This window comes from Morone saxatilis, unplaced genomic scaffold (genome assembly GCF_004916995.1).
Source record: "Morone saxatilis isolate NCDOM2014 unplaced genomic scaffold, NCSU_SB_2.0 Contig5, whole genome shotgun sequence".
Lineage (NCBI taxonomy): Eukaryota > Metazoa > Chordata > Actinopteri > Moronidae > Morone > Morone saxatilis.
The window spans coordinates 548148-564798 of record NW_023340095.1 but is presented as its reverse complement, the minus strand read 5'-3'; the positions used below and the strand labels follow the sequence as shown (position 1 = coordinate 564798).

Below are 16651 nucleotides of genomic sequence, written 5' to 3'. Positions count from 1 at the left end.
GTTCATGCTGACGTAAGCACGCGTCACATTTAGTTTCACAAGAAGATAAAATAATTGGAATTTAATATAAAAATACAAAGAAATTGTGTTCTTAAAGGGTTAAAATATAATTTTTTTATTTCATCTGGACTCTAAAGAGATGAGAAATATTAATCTCACTTTCATTCCCCAAAAAAAACACTGTATGTAACACCTGTTCACAACGAGGAGAACAGGAGTCACCGACCTCCTCTAGAGTTTCTTCCTAACCAACAAAGGAGGATGGCTACCCTTGATACGCTGGGCAGTCCTTTGGCATGCACGGCATGGTGGGTACTGTCAGCTTTTGATGGGTCTTGGCTAAGCCCGTCTTCGTGCGCGGGCCTGACCCTGTCTTCCCGTCGCGGGGCCCTCAGCTGGAGATGGAGGATGATAGATGATTTGTCATTGGGACGACGCTGCGGCGCGGCAGGACCATCCAGCTGGCCTCACTCCCACGGACGCCGCTTTGTCACGGACGCACTCGCTAAACCGTCTGACAGCCTATTGTACCGAAAGGTGAGAAAAATGCTCTTCTTTTTTACAAACTGCGTGACGCCATTGAGTGATATGCCTTTCAACAGAGATGGAAATGAAAGCACACGGCCAACACCGGCGTTCAGCCCGAGGAGAGTCTAAGAGTGTTTAATTAGAGAGTGGTGGGGAACTCAGTGGTGGAAAGTAACACAAATTATGCATAAAACATAGTCCAATGGGCATGAAACCAACTGAAAACAGCTATTCTAGAAACCAGAGATAGGCTGTGGGGTGAGGCTGTGTGAGGCTGCTACTGGCAGCAGCGAGGGACAAAGTACAACAAAATGCTGGATGAACAGAGCCAGGAGCTGTCACCGAAGGTTATTACAGCGACAGCAGTGATCGCTTTCCTTCAGCTGTTCCAGACACTGATTCACTCCGACCAGAAACCCAGAGAGTGTCAACAACAACCAGACCGGGATGTTCACAGTGTCCTCAGAGTCAAACTGACACTGAAACTAATACAAGGTTAAACATTTTTAAACAATAAAAACAAGCAAACACACTCTGGAAACTAAACTCACAGGATTCACAGGCATTCCTGGGAAGTCTGGAAAATTGGAGACTAGTTTTCCAGTCATGGAAAAACCTGGAAATTGATTAAATATGCTTTTAACATTAATTATGTTTGAGCCCCTGACTATATTTTGTTTGAAACTCAACCCTCGGTTGGATAATGACACTAAATCTCATATCAGACTTTCTAGGTGAGAATCTGTCTGAATGAATGTTACAGGAAGAGGAAACCGGCTCCCCTGAGGCCGCCCACGTAAAAACAAGCTAACGCGGAGTGTCCCACAAACGCTGACTATCGTTCTGAGCCGTCGTCCTGGAAAAGGATTTCTTAAAAAAGAGTAGAGACCCTGAACTGAACTGAAAAAGTAAAAAACTATAAAAACTCTGCAAACAGGAGAGTAGAATTATGGGAACATGAGATTGTCCCTCCAATGGAAGATTAATGAGCTTTATGTTACAGTTACACTATCAGTCATTTGCAGGTCTTTGTGTGTCTTCTACCGTTAATGCTGTGAAACTTGAGGCTGCCGTCCGTCTCCCGGCACCGTACCGGCTGATGGACTCACGCAGGGTGGGGGGGAAGAGTCTGTGGTGACTCAGAGGACCCAGTAATGTGCAGTAATGGCTCATGAATATCTTCCTAAACGTCGCGGCTGCTCAGAGAGTCTGCGGTGGTACCGCGGCGGTTCACACAGGTGAGGGAGGACAGCGAGGGCACCCTCATTACCCATTACCCATTCTGTCACCCACTCCTCCTCTCGTCCGACCCCCCTCCCTCGCTCCCATCATTTATTTATCCACGTCAGCCCTCAATTACAGGCAGCGTTCTGGGGGCCAGGGAGCGGGCCCGGGTGACCTGGGGTTGGTCTGGCTAATGAACAACGGAGTGAGACCCCCCTCATGTTTATTTCCAGCGTTCACCCAGAGCAGGGGGCCCCAGGAGGGGACCGGGCCGCTGAATTACAATCAGCACTTTGTAGTCTTAATACGCCTCGCCTGCTCCCATTTCCCGCCTCTGCATACGGATAGGAAGACGGAGGGGAGGAAGGGAGGCGTGCCGACTTACAGGGAGACATGATGGCGGTGTGAGTCAGGCTGCCTCCACCCCCCCGAAGGGAAAAGCAGGCAGATGGATCGGCTTGTGAATCAAGTCCCTCCTCGCCACGGCGTGCGAGTGCGAGCTCCAGTCGTGCTGTTAACGGCGCCTCGCTTTCTCGTGGCGGCCAATCCATTTGCGGCAGCCGAGCGGTCCCGAAATGAAATGTCTGCGCTCCGAATTCCAATTTGTTCTCGTTCATCAGTCATCAGTCAGTCGTGATTAAAACCAGCATTTCATTTTTTATTGGAGAGTGTTCGTATTAATCTTTGATCTCATCGGCCTCCAGTGGCAACCAGAAGGAAATAAAACAACTCTGACAGAAAGTATCTTTAAAAAAAAAGTCACAATAGAGCTGATTGAATTACAGCGATATGAAATGTGTGATAATGAGGTAATACATCAGCACGCGGGTTCCTGTCTGTCTACAAAACCCTCGTCCGTCCTGCTCCTCAAAACACAACTGCTAAAGGAATAATGTGCAGTTTTATTATTAAGTCCATCATTTTAACCCTTTAAGATCCTCAGTTATATTGTTCCCATATTTAACAATTTATGACAAAAACATTCACAAAAACTCTTTGTATTTTTATATTAAAATCCAATCATTGTGTCTTCCTGTAAAACTAACACGTGCTTACGTCAGCATGAACTAACTGATATGAACCAATAATATCAAACATTCACCCGTCAATCAATCTTCAACTTTTAGCCACACAGAGTGAAGATTCATTAGTTTCGTTAGAATAAGGTGGGAGAGGGTGAGAGAGGGTGAGGGGGGGTGAGGGGGGGAGCAAACAGACAAAAACCAAAAGCCTAAAGTTCACTGCTGTTAGCTAGTTAGCTCATGCAGCTAACATGGGAATGTCAAACCCGTTAAAAACCACCTCAGTCCTTTATTCCTCCATCAGCACCGTCAGCTGTAACTGTTCCATATAACACACATTCAGCACTGTCTAAGGTTTACAGAACATACGTAAATATGAGGAAGCAAACTGCTGATTTCTGTTTCATGTGGACAAACAAAGGAATCAATAAATGAATTCTGATCTGATTCTGTGTTAAGCGGCAGAAGAGAAGATGCGACATGATAACGCGATACAGCACATAATACACTCACTCAGCGGCTGTCAGCTGTGAAGCCTTGAACTTGAACTGGACGTGTTTATCTGCAGTACGTTCCCTGAGGCTTCTGGGAAAAAAACAACGTGACGGAGCCAGCTGTGTCAGAAACCATTCCTCAGCACGACTCCCGTCCTTGAACGTAACCCCACTTCATCTCTGCTGACCTCTGCAAAAGGTGACGCTGCGACGGACGGAAGGCGGTGGCGAGCGTGTCGCCGAAGGCCAGAGAGGCCAAGCCGAGCGCAGGAAGACGGAGAGATCGACGAGGACAGAAAGTGACGGGTGTCAACCAGCAGAGACCGGAGACACTTTAAGTTTCATCAGTGTGATCTGTTGTTTACACTCATTCACTCATTCACTCGTTAATGTGTTCAGTAAAGAGAATGTAATTTAAACTTTATGAATATGTAATGAGATCCAGCTGTGAACATCATTAGCAGCTGTGCTTATATCCCCAGTGTGCAGCCTGTCACCACACGTTCATCACATCCAACCACATTCATCAGTTTGTTTGGCTAGAAGCAGTGTTTAGGAAAAGGGGGCGTTCAGGTGCTCCTGGGGGGCGTTCAGGTGCTCCTGGGGGGCGTTACTGTTTAAGATGAGTTTACACCAAAGATTCACAACAACACACGGACAGAATAAGGTTTGAATACTAAAACCTGCCAGTGTTCGTACCCACATATAGCTCTATTTCACTTCCTGTAGTGCTGCTCCATGCTGCCTTCAGGGGAATGGGACGTCACAGTTTCATCTCAAATGTTCACCAACATGGCGTTTACTGTGTCAGCTCATTAAAGCTGTCTGATGGAAAACTACTGACTCCATTGTTCTCCTGTAACTCTGATGACTCTGTACAGTGTTATGCAGAAATGTAACCGTTCCCTCACCAACATACCACAGTTAAAGGTCGAGATGTTTCAACCGAGAGTTTCTCCCATGGTACCGAAATAACTGGAGATAACTTATCTGTTGCTCAGTTTACTGGCTGTAACTTGTATTGTGCTTTAATACTGATGTTTTTCTCTGTTCTCTCCTTTCTGTGTTTGAATAAACTCTCTGTGTCACCTATGAAGGAGTTTCTTCCTCTTGAAAGCGTTATTAAATCAGTTTCATCTCGTCACAAATTTTAAAGTCTTAAACATCTTTAATAAGTGTATGAATGAAAGCAAATCCCCCAAAATAAGCCATTTATTAGCTTTAATGTCTGTAATATGAAAAATCTGCTCAATTAATTCTGACATTTTTATGTTTACATGCTGCTTAATATGTGACATATACGTCTCCTCATGAACGCCGACCACCTCGCTGTTCCCGTCTGGGTGGTGCCCTCCTTTCAGGCTACTGTCCTCACCTCTGGCTGGGGGGCAAATATGTGTGGCGTTACCCGCTCTCAGGGTAAAGACCAGACGTATCTACAGTATCTGATGTTGTCTGGCTTTAATTCACACTTAGATATATTGGTTTGCTTCCTGGGGAATGATCAATAAAGCTGTCCACTTTAATAAAGCCTGTTCTTTAGCATTCAAACTGTTTAATGAGATAACACATAATAATTATATTTATACATCCTGGATATTAATGTTGATTGTTGTTGTTTTTTTCTTATGATGATGATAATAACAAACAGAGTATTAATCAACATTAATAATGAGACAATTACACACACTGCAAGCCGACGTCCTCGTTGTGTTGGCAGTTGTTAATTCCGTATCCGGCGTGCGGGCATTGGAAGATGTCGGTCTCTCTTCCCGTGCACCGCAGATCATCCAGCCAGATCTTGCCAGTGCCTGCAGAAGGAGAACGTTTACTGTGTGGTCAGATGGTGGTAGTGAGGTCGGGTACAACGCTAACAACGTGCTAACGAAAAGTCTCCGTCCCATTAAAGGAAAGCACCAACGTTTTAGGAAATGTGCTTATCTGCTTCCTTTTTTTCAAGAGTTACGTCATCTCAGCTGTCCAAAGTTCAAGTGAACACCTCTTTGATACCAATACCAGTATTGGAATATCAGCGAGTGCACCAATCTATGTACTGATCTGTTATCATGTAAGTCATTATGGGGCCCCCACTAGGGGTCGCCAAAGCTTCAAGCCTTCTTGATTTTAAGGCATGTAGAAAAACTTAAAAAATAGGTCTAAATCTATGGCAGCCCATTTCTGCCAATATACTGAGGGGGGAAAAATCAGATTTTTTTCTATCATCGTATACCATCGCGATTCCGCTCAGATATCTCCAAATATATGAATTTACATATGCTCAATTAATGATTTAATATCTCAAAATAATGATTTATATCCGCAAAATAATGACTTAGATATCAAGAATATATGGACTAAGCTGTCATTTCTTTTGAGATACCTAAATCATATTTTGAATAAGTTTCTCATTATACATGACATATCTGACAATACTCCTAATTCACATTTGGCACGAAACAGGCTTCCATTAGAGTCCAGATTATGATCAAGGACTACAAATGCGATCGTAACAAGATAGAACAATGGCCCAAGAGGCCTTTAAGACATCGACACTCAACACGGCTGCTTTCTTTAGCTCCTGTCAATCGTTGGTAACAGTCAAAACACATCAAACAGAGAGGAAGTAGTGTGAGAGTCTTCATGTAGAGAAATACAAGAACTGCCACGGGTTTTCTGCTTGATAATCGTCCACCAGGATTATGCGTCAGATCCGTTGAAGAGAACCACTGCTGTGAACGGTGGCGGCGCGACGTCTCTGACCACGGGGAGGCCAGTGTAGCGCTTGCTGAAAGCCACTTCTGGAGACCCAGCATCTTTACAGATCACCCAACCGTTTTCTTGCGTGTTTCTTCTCCCTCTTTCCCTTTTTATCTTGTTCATTCCGTTCCACGGTGTCGAAGCTGCCGTCACACACGGTTCCAGACCCGTTGTACTTCAAAATCCACTCGCACCGCGGGTCCTGCGTCCCCCCACGAAGCGCGCACGCTCACTGCGCGGTGACCCAAAAAGAGCGGTTTAAAGAGGGATTATTGAAGCAGGCAACCCAGTTCAAGACTGCGATTTACTCAACATGGGATTTAACCTCTACCTCAATAAGTTTTATAACAAAAGTGACAAATGTCTCTATTAGAATTTTGTTTTGTTTTTTGAGGCGAGGGCGCCGCCACACTTGTAGCTAGAAATGACAAAAATAAATGCGTAATATCTGTGGTTTTAACAACTTTTTTAAATAATACTTTTGGCAATGTGTTTTTTCTAACATGTTTTGACACTACCTGTGCCAAAACCACGTTTCATGTCCACTTTAAAGTTAAACATTAGCTATTTGGTTAGTGCAGTGTTAAATACTGACTGGATTCAGTGTTCCAGGAATCTTAAATTAATTAATAAAAAGAGCCGTCAGCACACATATTGATTTGGAGACAATAACGTGGCTGATAAACTGAGTTATGTGTTTATAGTCAGTGGTCAGCGTTGCGGTTGAACCTGCTAATGTTAGAATAGGAAACGTGCTGTGTAATGAAAACTTTACTGAGTCAGAGATTAAATTAGTGTTGAGGATGCAGAGCTGCCGGTCTCTTACTTCCTGTTTATTTCATTTCAACATCTCTGATCTCATCAGACATTTGAGGACAACACTTTCTTTAATTTCCAAACTGGTGGTCAACACCAAACCTCAGTTTCAGACATTTTAACTTCAGTTGAAGGTATAAAAGTTGCTAAAAGTGGGATTTTATAAGTAAGTTTATCCTTTGAGCTTCTCTCAGATCAGTTCCTCTGCAGACTCACACTCTCGGTCGGCGCTGTCTCCTTTAGGTCCCTGTGGTCCTGGAAGACCTGTGAAGGAAAAAACAGTCCAATACTGAATCGACATCCACCAAACTGACAGTTTACATCAACTGAGTCTGTCACACTGAGACCTAATGGATTAATTGATATTTTAATATTGATCCAGCTTCCTACAATGTGTCCTGATCTTACTGTTACAAATAAAACGTTTATAATGGCCTTTAAAAGTCTTTAAAAAGTCTTAAATTGAACCTGTTTTTTGGGTGTTTTCTGTAACGTATGTAAGAAAGCTCACCTTGAGTTCCATTGAAACCAGGAGGTCCAGGTACACCTGATGACGAGACACCACGAGAGGATTAAATCTACAGTTTCTGAATCACTGGAGCAGAATGTTAATAAACTGCCAACTTTAACTCAACTTCCTCCTTTTCCTGTATTTAGATATGCTACGTGCTAGGCTAATCTACTGTATGTTGAAATGACAGACACGTTTTGAAGATGATTAAAAGATGAAATTGAGACATATATAGTCATATCTTCAGTTAGTTAATGTAAGCAAAATGATAGATAACTAGCTTGCATTTTACTAACATCAGAAGTGGCTAGTTAACTAGTGTTTCCTTAGCAAAATACTAGCCAGCTATATATATATATATTATCTTTTAATCATCTTCAAAATGTGGTTGTCTTTTCAACATAGATTAGCTTAGCATGTAGCATATGTAAGTACAGGGAAGGAGGAGTTAGCTAACTAGCTCTCTAACGACTGTTAAGTTAAATATTTTAAAATGAAATAGTAATAAGAGTGTATATAAAAGTGTGGCTGCATTGATGAGGCAGGAAGCTTGTTATGACACAGCTGTATTGTATGATATTGATCTATCAGGATACACAACAGATGTTAAACAGCTGACCTGGAGGTCCCGGTGGACCAGAACTTCCAGGGTCTCCTTTTTGTCCTGCAGACCCGGGAATTCCAGGAGGTCCTGATTGTGCACAAAAAATCAACATAAATCTATTTAGTATCTCACACACAAGTTTAAGTTTACATATGCAGCATGTCACACGTATAGGTACCTGTATTGCCGGGGATCCCAGAGTCACCTTTCTCTCCAGGAGGGCCTGCGATCGAAGCACAGGAACAGGATTCACAGGTCAAACATTAAAGTCTGGCTCAGGAGAATTTACTTCTTTACAGGGTATAGCTTTACCTTGGGCTCCGGGATCTCCTCTCTCTCCCTTCGCACCTGGTCCTTGATTCCCAGGTTCTCCTCGAGGCCCAGGTGGACCGCTGGGACCTGCATTCACACACAGAGTGATGATTATGTAAGGAAGTAATTATAATATAATTCAACTTAAACGTACAGTATTTCTTGAAGGTGGGTGGTAAAAATGTGGCTTAAAACTGGGTAACGTGCTAACAGACTGAGGCTAAAGAGGCTAAATTTTACTCAAAACTGGAGAAAGTTTGTGTAAAACCAGAGATTTGGATGCATGGTGAGCAGATTATTTCCTGTTTAAGGAACTTTTTATACCATTATTTGTCTGCATTAACTATTTTTTTTATATAGTTTTTAACAATCATACAGACTTAATAAGCTTCTTTTTTTTTTTTACAAATTCAGTGTTTTCTTGTCCCTGACATTTACTATTACACAATTTACATTTACTTTTTCTTCACAGAAGTAAAGCAAATATAGACCTGGCTTAAAATCAAAAATAATGAAGAAATGTTAATATTTTAGATTTTACAAATAGCTAATATTATTATTGTCCAGTTATTAACATCCAGTTTAGCCCTCCCTTAACTTGAATGGAAAATTTATGTTAAAATAGACTAAAAGAAGTAGAGTTAGCATTATATTAAGTGAAACATTTCTGCTCCAATTCACTGATTTAAACAGGAGGAGCTTTAGTTTATTACATATTCATATATAATATTTTACTGTATATAATAAACAGCAGTTTCATTACAGTCATCTTACATTCACAGTGTGTTCTGTCACAATGTTGACAAAGTGGTTGTTGGTGCACATAAATTCATCCCACGAAAATAAAAGCGTGTCAACAGAATTATGGATCATGACCAGAAGTTAAAAGGAGGAAGAGAAACTGAACTATTTCATAACAACAATCTGCTGAATCAGATTTTTAATGTTTCCATCCAGAGGTTTAACACATGATGTGAAACCAGAGAAGCTCCTGTGTCAATTTCAGAAAATATAATTTGTTGTTACTGTGAGTCACACAGTATGAGGAACATATTGTCCAGTTTAATAACAACATGATAATAACAGGGTGTGAAACATCTTAAAAAGAATATGATTTTAACAGGTCTTATAAATTGACTGGATTAATTATTGAAGTTGTATAAAGTTGCTTATTTGAGTCTCATTTTTAAAGCTGTTTTTGGGAGAAATATGTGACGTAAAATAGGTCTTAGATTGTTTTTATAGTATCTTAAAGTCTTAAATTTAACCCGTTGAAACCTGAATCGACATTGACGACAAAAAGAACAATGTTTTTTTCTGATTAAATGATTAAATGTCAACAACAAATTATTGTTCAACTGCATTTTAATTGCTGAAATGCAAATCATGTTAATGCTAACTAATTATTCAATGTAAATTGGAAGCAATACACAGAAAACATAAAGTTATTAAAATGGATTAAAAATGACTTGCATTTGATGCAACTCAGTTTGTTTAATAAAATTGTTTAACTCATTTTTTTTTGTTGCTTTTTTTCATGTTGGCTCAACTTAATTTTCTAAAATTAGAGTTTTTACAACTAAATAAACGGATGGAAAATGTTGCCTCAATGTTTCTGAGTTACATTTATTTTATAGTGTTGATCCATATCATATCAGCACTGTCTGAAACTGAAACTAGACACTGAGACCAGAAACTCATCCAGGAAACCTCGCGTTTACCTGAGCTCATAAATACTGGAGAAGTGCATCATTCCTTCCATCAAGCTCACTACCTATCTGACTAATTTAATAGTGCCGGCTGTTTTGACACCTTGAATGTTTGTATAAAAATCCCATAACAATCCATATATATTAGCTGTTGAGATAATTCGGTTAAAGTGACCAGTGAGGTAGCATATGCTAATGAGCTGTACAATACTGAGTCTGAGCTGGCAGAGAGTTAGTTTTGTGCTACAGTGAGTTATAATAAAAGCCACATTGAGCCTAAAGCAGACAGAGATTTCAGAGTTTTTTTCTCGGATGGATGCTTCGTCTGGATGTCACAGTTTGTTTTTCATTCAGTTTGTCAGCTCTAGTGAGCACTGAAGTGCCCGACAGCCTCTCAGTTACTGTGGATGGGACTGTTTATGATTTAAGCTCCAAGCAAAAGAAACAGAAAGTATGTCTCGTACAGCTTAAAGAATAACAACAAGTACATTACTCCACAAATAATTTAGAATGAAACTACAATCTCACCGGCATTTCCTGGCTCTCCCTTGAGTCCAGCATCACCTTTCTCCCCTGGAGGTCCAGCGACACCGGCGTCACCTGGAAGGAAGCATACAGGTGAGTAACGTACTGATGCTCAACAGTCTCTGAAGCACAATGAGATTCATGAACAGCTCAATAGTTACACTACCACACAGTAAAGAGACTGCATGAGATTATGAACATTAATTTAATTTGTTTCCGTCCACTTTGGATGAAGTTTCGATGATTTGTGTTTTTGTCTATGGAGTCTGGTGGAGAGTGACTTTAATGGCATTTGTCCCCAAGGTTTAACGTTAGCTCTCATTGCTGCTATTTCAGCCCTTTTCACAGATATTTTCACATCTAACTCAGTAAAATAAGAGTTTATTTCTACCAAACCAAAGTTGGTGATTGTTGGAAAGACTAACATTATTTCTGTACCTTTCTTTTGACCTGAGATGTTGGTGTTTTAATATTATATCTTGTGTTTTTGGATTAACATTACTGCTGCAATAATGTGTATGTTGCATTTTACTGTAGATGTTAAAGCTTCAGGGGTCAAACTCGCTGGACAGGAAGGGAAAGAAAAACTGTAATCTTGAAAAGTTACTTCAACTGTCAGACAAATGTAGAGGTATAAGAAGTACAGTACTAGCCTCTGAGATGTAGTGGAGTAGAAAAATATACTCAAGTACCTCAAATTTGTACCTAACAACTTAAGTAAAAGTAAAATTTTAGCTCTTACAACACTCTTTACATGTGTAAACGGAAGTTCTCAAATCGTGAACTGAAAGTTTACCCTGTTCTGACCTGATGGAGGGAAGGCCAGAACAGTCACTTCCTCAGGAAGTACACTCATCATATTTTGTAGCAACCTGCACAGCAACACTTCAGTCCCCATAACAGGCAGCCATATAGTTATTAAAGAGCGTTAGTTTATATTAAAAGTTATAACTTTATAACATAACAATTAAAAGCTTTCTCTTTTTTAAAAGTATTTTTTTCAGCTTTCACCTTTATTTGATAGGACAGCTGGAGACAGACAGGAAAGGGGGGCAGAGAGAGGGAATTTGAGAAATATCGCTTTGAATATTTAAATACTTAAATATTTTATGGCAGCTTATAGTATTTTTCTTTTTTAAGTTATGTTTTGTTTTGTGGCTGCTGTATATGTAAGGTAAAATCTGTGTTTCTGTCTATGGAGTCTGGTGGGGAGCGGCTGTTTCTGTAGGGATCCTTAATATTAATAATAATAATAATAATAATAATAATAATATTGTCAGACACTTTAAATACATTTTTAATTTAGAAGAAATTGTTAACATTATTCTGACATGACATAAAAAAGAAGAATAAGATGCTATAAACCCATTTTTTGGTGTGAAATCACCAAAATCTTAAAAAATGCTGTAATAAATGATTAATAACACACTATAATGTAGTTGTAACCCCATAAAAGTGTTTATTATATCTTTTTAACAACCTTACTTCCTCCTGTGGACACCTATAAGCTGATGTATCTGCCAGGTAAAATTTGCGTTTTTGGCTATGGAGTCTGGTGAAGAGCGACAGTCATATTATTTCTGTATAATCGTTTAATAAATTAATAACACACGATGATGTAGTTGTAACCAAATATCATCCTGTAAATAGAGAAACTTAGTAAATATGTTTGTATGTGGCTCAGGTCGTAGCCAGGATTTAAGAAAATCTGTACAATTTTCACATTATTTACGTTGTATTTTATTTATTCAGTTTTTGTATTCACTCATTTATTTTTGTTGGAGTACAGGTGGTCAAAATATCATAGTATATTGAGTTTATTGACCTATTGGAAAACATCTGCCTCAGACTTGAGTATTTCACCCCGATAGAGACTTCATACAGGAAATGTCAGTGCGCTGACTAAGTTGCGAGGGTGTGTGAGATAATGGCCGCAGCCCATCCGTCAGCCGGTTTTCATCAGCCGTCTGACAACAGATGACAGGTCATCAACGCCAGGATCATCGGCGGACCTGCAGCTGAAAGCTAATGCCTCCCGCCGCACACATACCACTAAATCAGTCGTAACGAAATTAACTTCACACTGTAAAAAAAAAAAAAGTGTATGACAAGATAATTCACTGCAGCTGGGTGCCAGAAATACTGTAAAAATATACAGTAATTTTTCTATTTTTAAAATACAGTTTTTAGCTTTACTTTTACATAAATTCTTGTGTGTTTTTGGGGCTTTTTAATGTTGAATTTAAGATATTTACACTGTAAAACCAATTAAATGAGCTATAAATAAATAAACTCTGCTATAATACAAATAACCAGGCTTACATTTACAGCAGAGTGCTGTTAATATTTGATTTTTCTTATTTTAATCAGAATTTTAAAAGTTATACGACTGTAATAAAAGTCATTATCTATAAAATTACAGTAATTATTGCTGTTTTCACTGAAAAAAAATGTATTTTGACAGTTTACCAATGCTTATACACAAATAAACAACATTTATTTGATATTTCTGTTGTAAAAACGTCCAGAATTACAGAAGATATGTTAATTAACAAACAAATCCATGTAATTGTCACTAATTTGACATAATTTTAAAATGTATTAACAGTATTAAACTTAAATTTAACAGTTTAAATTTTCTTTATACGTTATTTAACATTAGACATGTAAAATAACAGTTTACAATTTAAACTTTTTGTTTTTTTTATAGTGAACTTTTATTCTGGTTGTTTTGTCGTTCATATAATAGTTCAGATGATTTTGAGAGAAACGTCTACTTTGGTTGCTAAACACGACCACACATTTTATTCTGACTTCAGCTTCAAACTTTATCTTTTAATTGCTTAAAGTTGACTCACCTTTTTCTCCTGGACGTCCATCTCTACCCGGAGGACCAGGAAGTCCTGAGGACAAAACAATCCCCAGTGTTGATAAAACTCACACAGGATCAGGGTCTAAATGTGAACTAGATACACTTTTATAGACATTTGGGATTTGAGCTCCTCTAGAAACACTGTTACCAGGGAGACAGGTCTGATACGGCTCCGATAACATGTAACCTTAAAGTGCGTGCTTACGTCAGCATGAACTAACTGACAGTCTCCCAGTGAACACCGTCTGAGACGGACAGTTTGACGACAGCGGTACCGAGGTGATTTATGGAGTTTCCAGATGAACTCGTTGCTAAGAGAAGCTATAGTTGGATGTCGGATGCTGTTAGCTCTTGAAGCTAATGTTAGCCCCGGGATGCCAGGAGCCAAAGCCGGCAATAAAACCACCTCAGTACTTTATTACCTGTCGTTAAACTGTCCTCTGTCCTGCTAATTCCAAATGTCCCCGTATTGTGGGTGTGTAGTCATATCAGATGTGCACTTCAGAGATCAGGTCGTCATTGTAAATGATTATCTGGTTAAATAAAGATGAAATAAGCACACAGGTGTTTATCCTACCTGGTTTGAGGCTGACGGTCGACAGTTTGCCCTCCAGGTTGACGGTGCTGGTGTTGAGCAGGCTCAGGTCAGACCTCAGCTGGTCCAGCTGACCCTCCTCTCCACAAAGGCTCTTGACCTGTTGTCACGGCAACCGACATTGAATCACGACTTCATTAAATAAACTGAAAATTTGATTTTAATCAAGACTACATAATCGTTGATTGGAAATGTTTTACTGCTGCAGCCTTAGAGGTTTATTTTGGCTAATATAAGATAGTTTTATTATTACTTCTTGTGCTGTGGTTAACCGTTTCAACCGAGTCTATCAGCCCAAAACAAGAAGTGGTTTCTTCGAAAGATTGTGGGGAATTTACATTTACATTTTGACAAATAAATGTGTCACTTTTTAATTTCCGTTCTTTTTAGAGTGACTAACTAAGAATATGGAAGTAGGCACAGTTGTGTGTTGAGCTAAATGCTAACATCAGCTAATTATTATTAAACCACGTGCAGCTGAGGCTGGTAGTGTTTCTGCGGATTATAAACCAAAGTTTGGACAAATTAAAGACATTCTCCTGTTAAGTTTTGTGGAAGGAGGATGTTAGTACAAGCTAGCATTGCAGCAAACAACAACGTTTCATATGAACGGAGGGAGGACCTGGCTCTGCAGGGCCCACAGGTCGCCCCTCAGGGTCTTGGCTTCTTGGGTGTTGTTGTGGACGAGAGTTTGGAGGCTTGCATCGCCCTGATCCCCATCCGGAATGTGATTGGACGTCTGCTTCTCCAACCGGGGTTTGTACAGCGAAGACTCCAACGTGAAGACTGGAACAAAGAGGAAGAATTAACCGTTTACAGCACACGACGACACCAGTTTCTCGAGTCCACATTTACAAATAAAAGCAGGTGTAACCTTTATAAACGAGGAAGGCGTTGAGGGCGGTCTGCAGGATGAGGTAGATAACAATCACGTAAAAACACCACTGTCTTCGGGGCCTCGCAGGCTTCAGATCTGAAACACACAACAGGAATTAAAACTGCTGCAAACTCACATCCTGGGAGTCATTTCAGGAGAGCCCGGCTCATCCAGCTGATCCCAGAGCTTTTATACATGTTCAAAGCTTCGAGCGCGAAAGCATTTGGACGAGCTGTGGAAAATGTCAGCTGTCAGTCAAAATGAAAACCTCGAGGGGGGGTGAACGGAGACGGGTTTCTTTTTGTTGGCAGAAAAGTCAAGAAACTGACACGAAACCAAACTGGTTATGACTGAGAGGTAAACTACTGTCCCCTCCAACACCGATACCGCTTCTAGGAATTATATTAAGTGTTTTTTATCATTTAATCTCAGAATAATAATCAGAGTAGATCTGATGTTTTTGTATTTTAAGCTGTTAATATTATGTTAGTAACTTTATTATTTGTATTAATAACTGTAGTGGCAGAAATAAACCATCATTTAAAGTCCAGGTGGAATTAACCCTTTAAGATCAAATCCTCAGTTATATTGTTCCCATATTTAACTATTTATGCCCCCACAAATGTACAAAAAATTCTATTTCTTTATATCAAAATCCCATAATGACATTCACCCGTCAATCAATCTTCAACTTTTAGCAACACAGAGCGAAGATTCATTAGTTAGCTCGCTGATTACTGTACAATCACACAACTTTATCAGTGATTTGGGTGAAACTGGATCATATTTTATCGAGAGACTATTGTCTGATTTTCCCTCTGACGTCCTCCAGCTACTCTGCCTTAACTCCGCCAACTGTGAAATCTACATGTGTTAAAACCTTTTCTATAAGTATAATATGTGTATTAAAGTGATATCTATTGTGTGGTATGATTTTGTATAATCTCACACATAGAGCTGTGCTTTCTGAGCTCCTGTCTGCAGGATAAACCTTCATGTTTCTGTCTGCTGTGGCTGAAACTTGGCTACCATCTACTGGTCACAGCTGCACCATATTATCTGCTTTAACTGTCCATCCACTGCTTGTTTGCTCACAATGTAAATACATTTTATGAAATCAATGTTTCTTTTGTCTTTTCCAACCAACTCAACCTGAAAATAATAATAATTTTACATTTTAAACGTATTATTGTCACTGGCTGACATTAAAGATCATGTAGAAACTGAGATTTCTGTCTTTTTTTTATTATAAAGTATTTAGTGCGACATTAAAAATACACTCAGCCTGAATTCAGGAAGTGTGACTCCTGAAACTGAAACTGTCACAACCAGGGTTCAATATACAGAAAGACTCATTTTAGACATTTAGCTCTACAATATTGTCATCTGTGGTTCCACTTTTTTCCTCTATAAATGTATATTTTCCTGCATATTTAGGTTCCTGAAAGGAATAAAATATAATTGATTTAATTACATTTACTGTATCACTGCTGTTAAAGAACTTTGTAAACTCTCTTTTTTAAAGCTAATGCTATTAATATAATTATTATTATAAGGCCCCCGTACCCCCTCTGTTAACAGTGGAAACAGGTTTTAAAACAAAAATCATCTTCACATTTCATTCATCACATTTTTAAAACTTGTTTTCACAGGCGGAATAAATTTAAAACTTTGAAAAAATATCTTCAAAAATATATTTATGGGGGCCCGGTTAGCTCAGTCGGTAGAGCTGGCAACCCATATACACAGCGGCCCAGGTTCAAGTCCGACCTGCGGTCCTTAGCTGCATGTCGTCCCCTCTCTCT

At 39.5% G+C, this 16651-nt stretch overlaps 1 protein-coding gene across 1 annotated transcript in view; it reads right to left on the bottom strand.

The window, feature by feature from the left end:
* Nucleotides 1-5965: 5965 nt before the first annotated feature.
* The window catches only part of LOC118339094 (collagen alpha-2(VI) chain-like), an 11413-nt gene continuing 727 nt past the window's right edge, over nucleotides 5966-16651 (bottom strand). The window contains exons 2-13 of the mRNA XM_035676627.1: nucleotides 14844-14942; nucleotides 14592-14755; nucleotides 13952-14069; nucleotides 13361-13405; nucleotides 10506-10577; nucleotides 8269-8355; nucleotides 8135-8179; nucleotides 7972-8043; nucleotides 7353-7388; nucleotides 7058-7105; nucleotides 6183-6257; nucleotides 5966-6066 (exon numbers count right to left, since the gene is read on the bottom strand). Coding sequence (XP_035532520.1) covers nucleotides 5966-6066; nucleotides 6183-6257; nucleotides 7058-7105; nucleotides 7353-7388; nucleotides 7972-8043; nucleotides 8135-8179; nucleotides 8269-8355; nucleotides 10506-10577; nucleotides 13361-13405; nucleotides 13952-14069; nucleotides 14592-14755; nucleotides 14844-14942 — 962 coding nt within the window. The remainder of the gene's footprint in view (nucleotides 6067-6182; nucleotides 6258-7057; nucleotides 7106-7352; nucleotides 7389-7971; nucleotides 8044-8134; nucleotides 8180-8268; nucleotides 8356-10505; nucleotides 10578-13360; nucleotides 13406-13951; nucleotides 14070-14591; nucleotides 14756-14843; nucleotides 14943-16651) is intronic.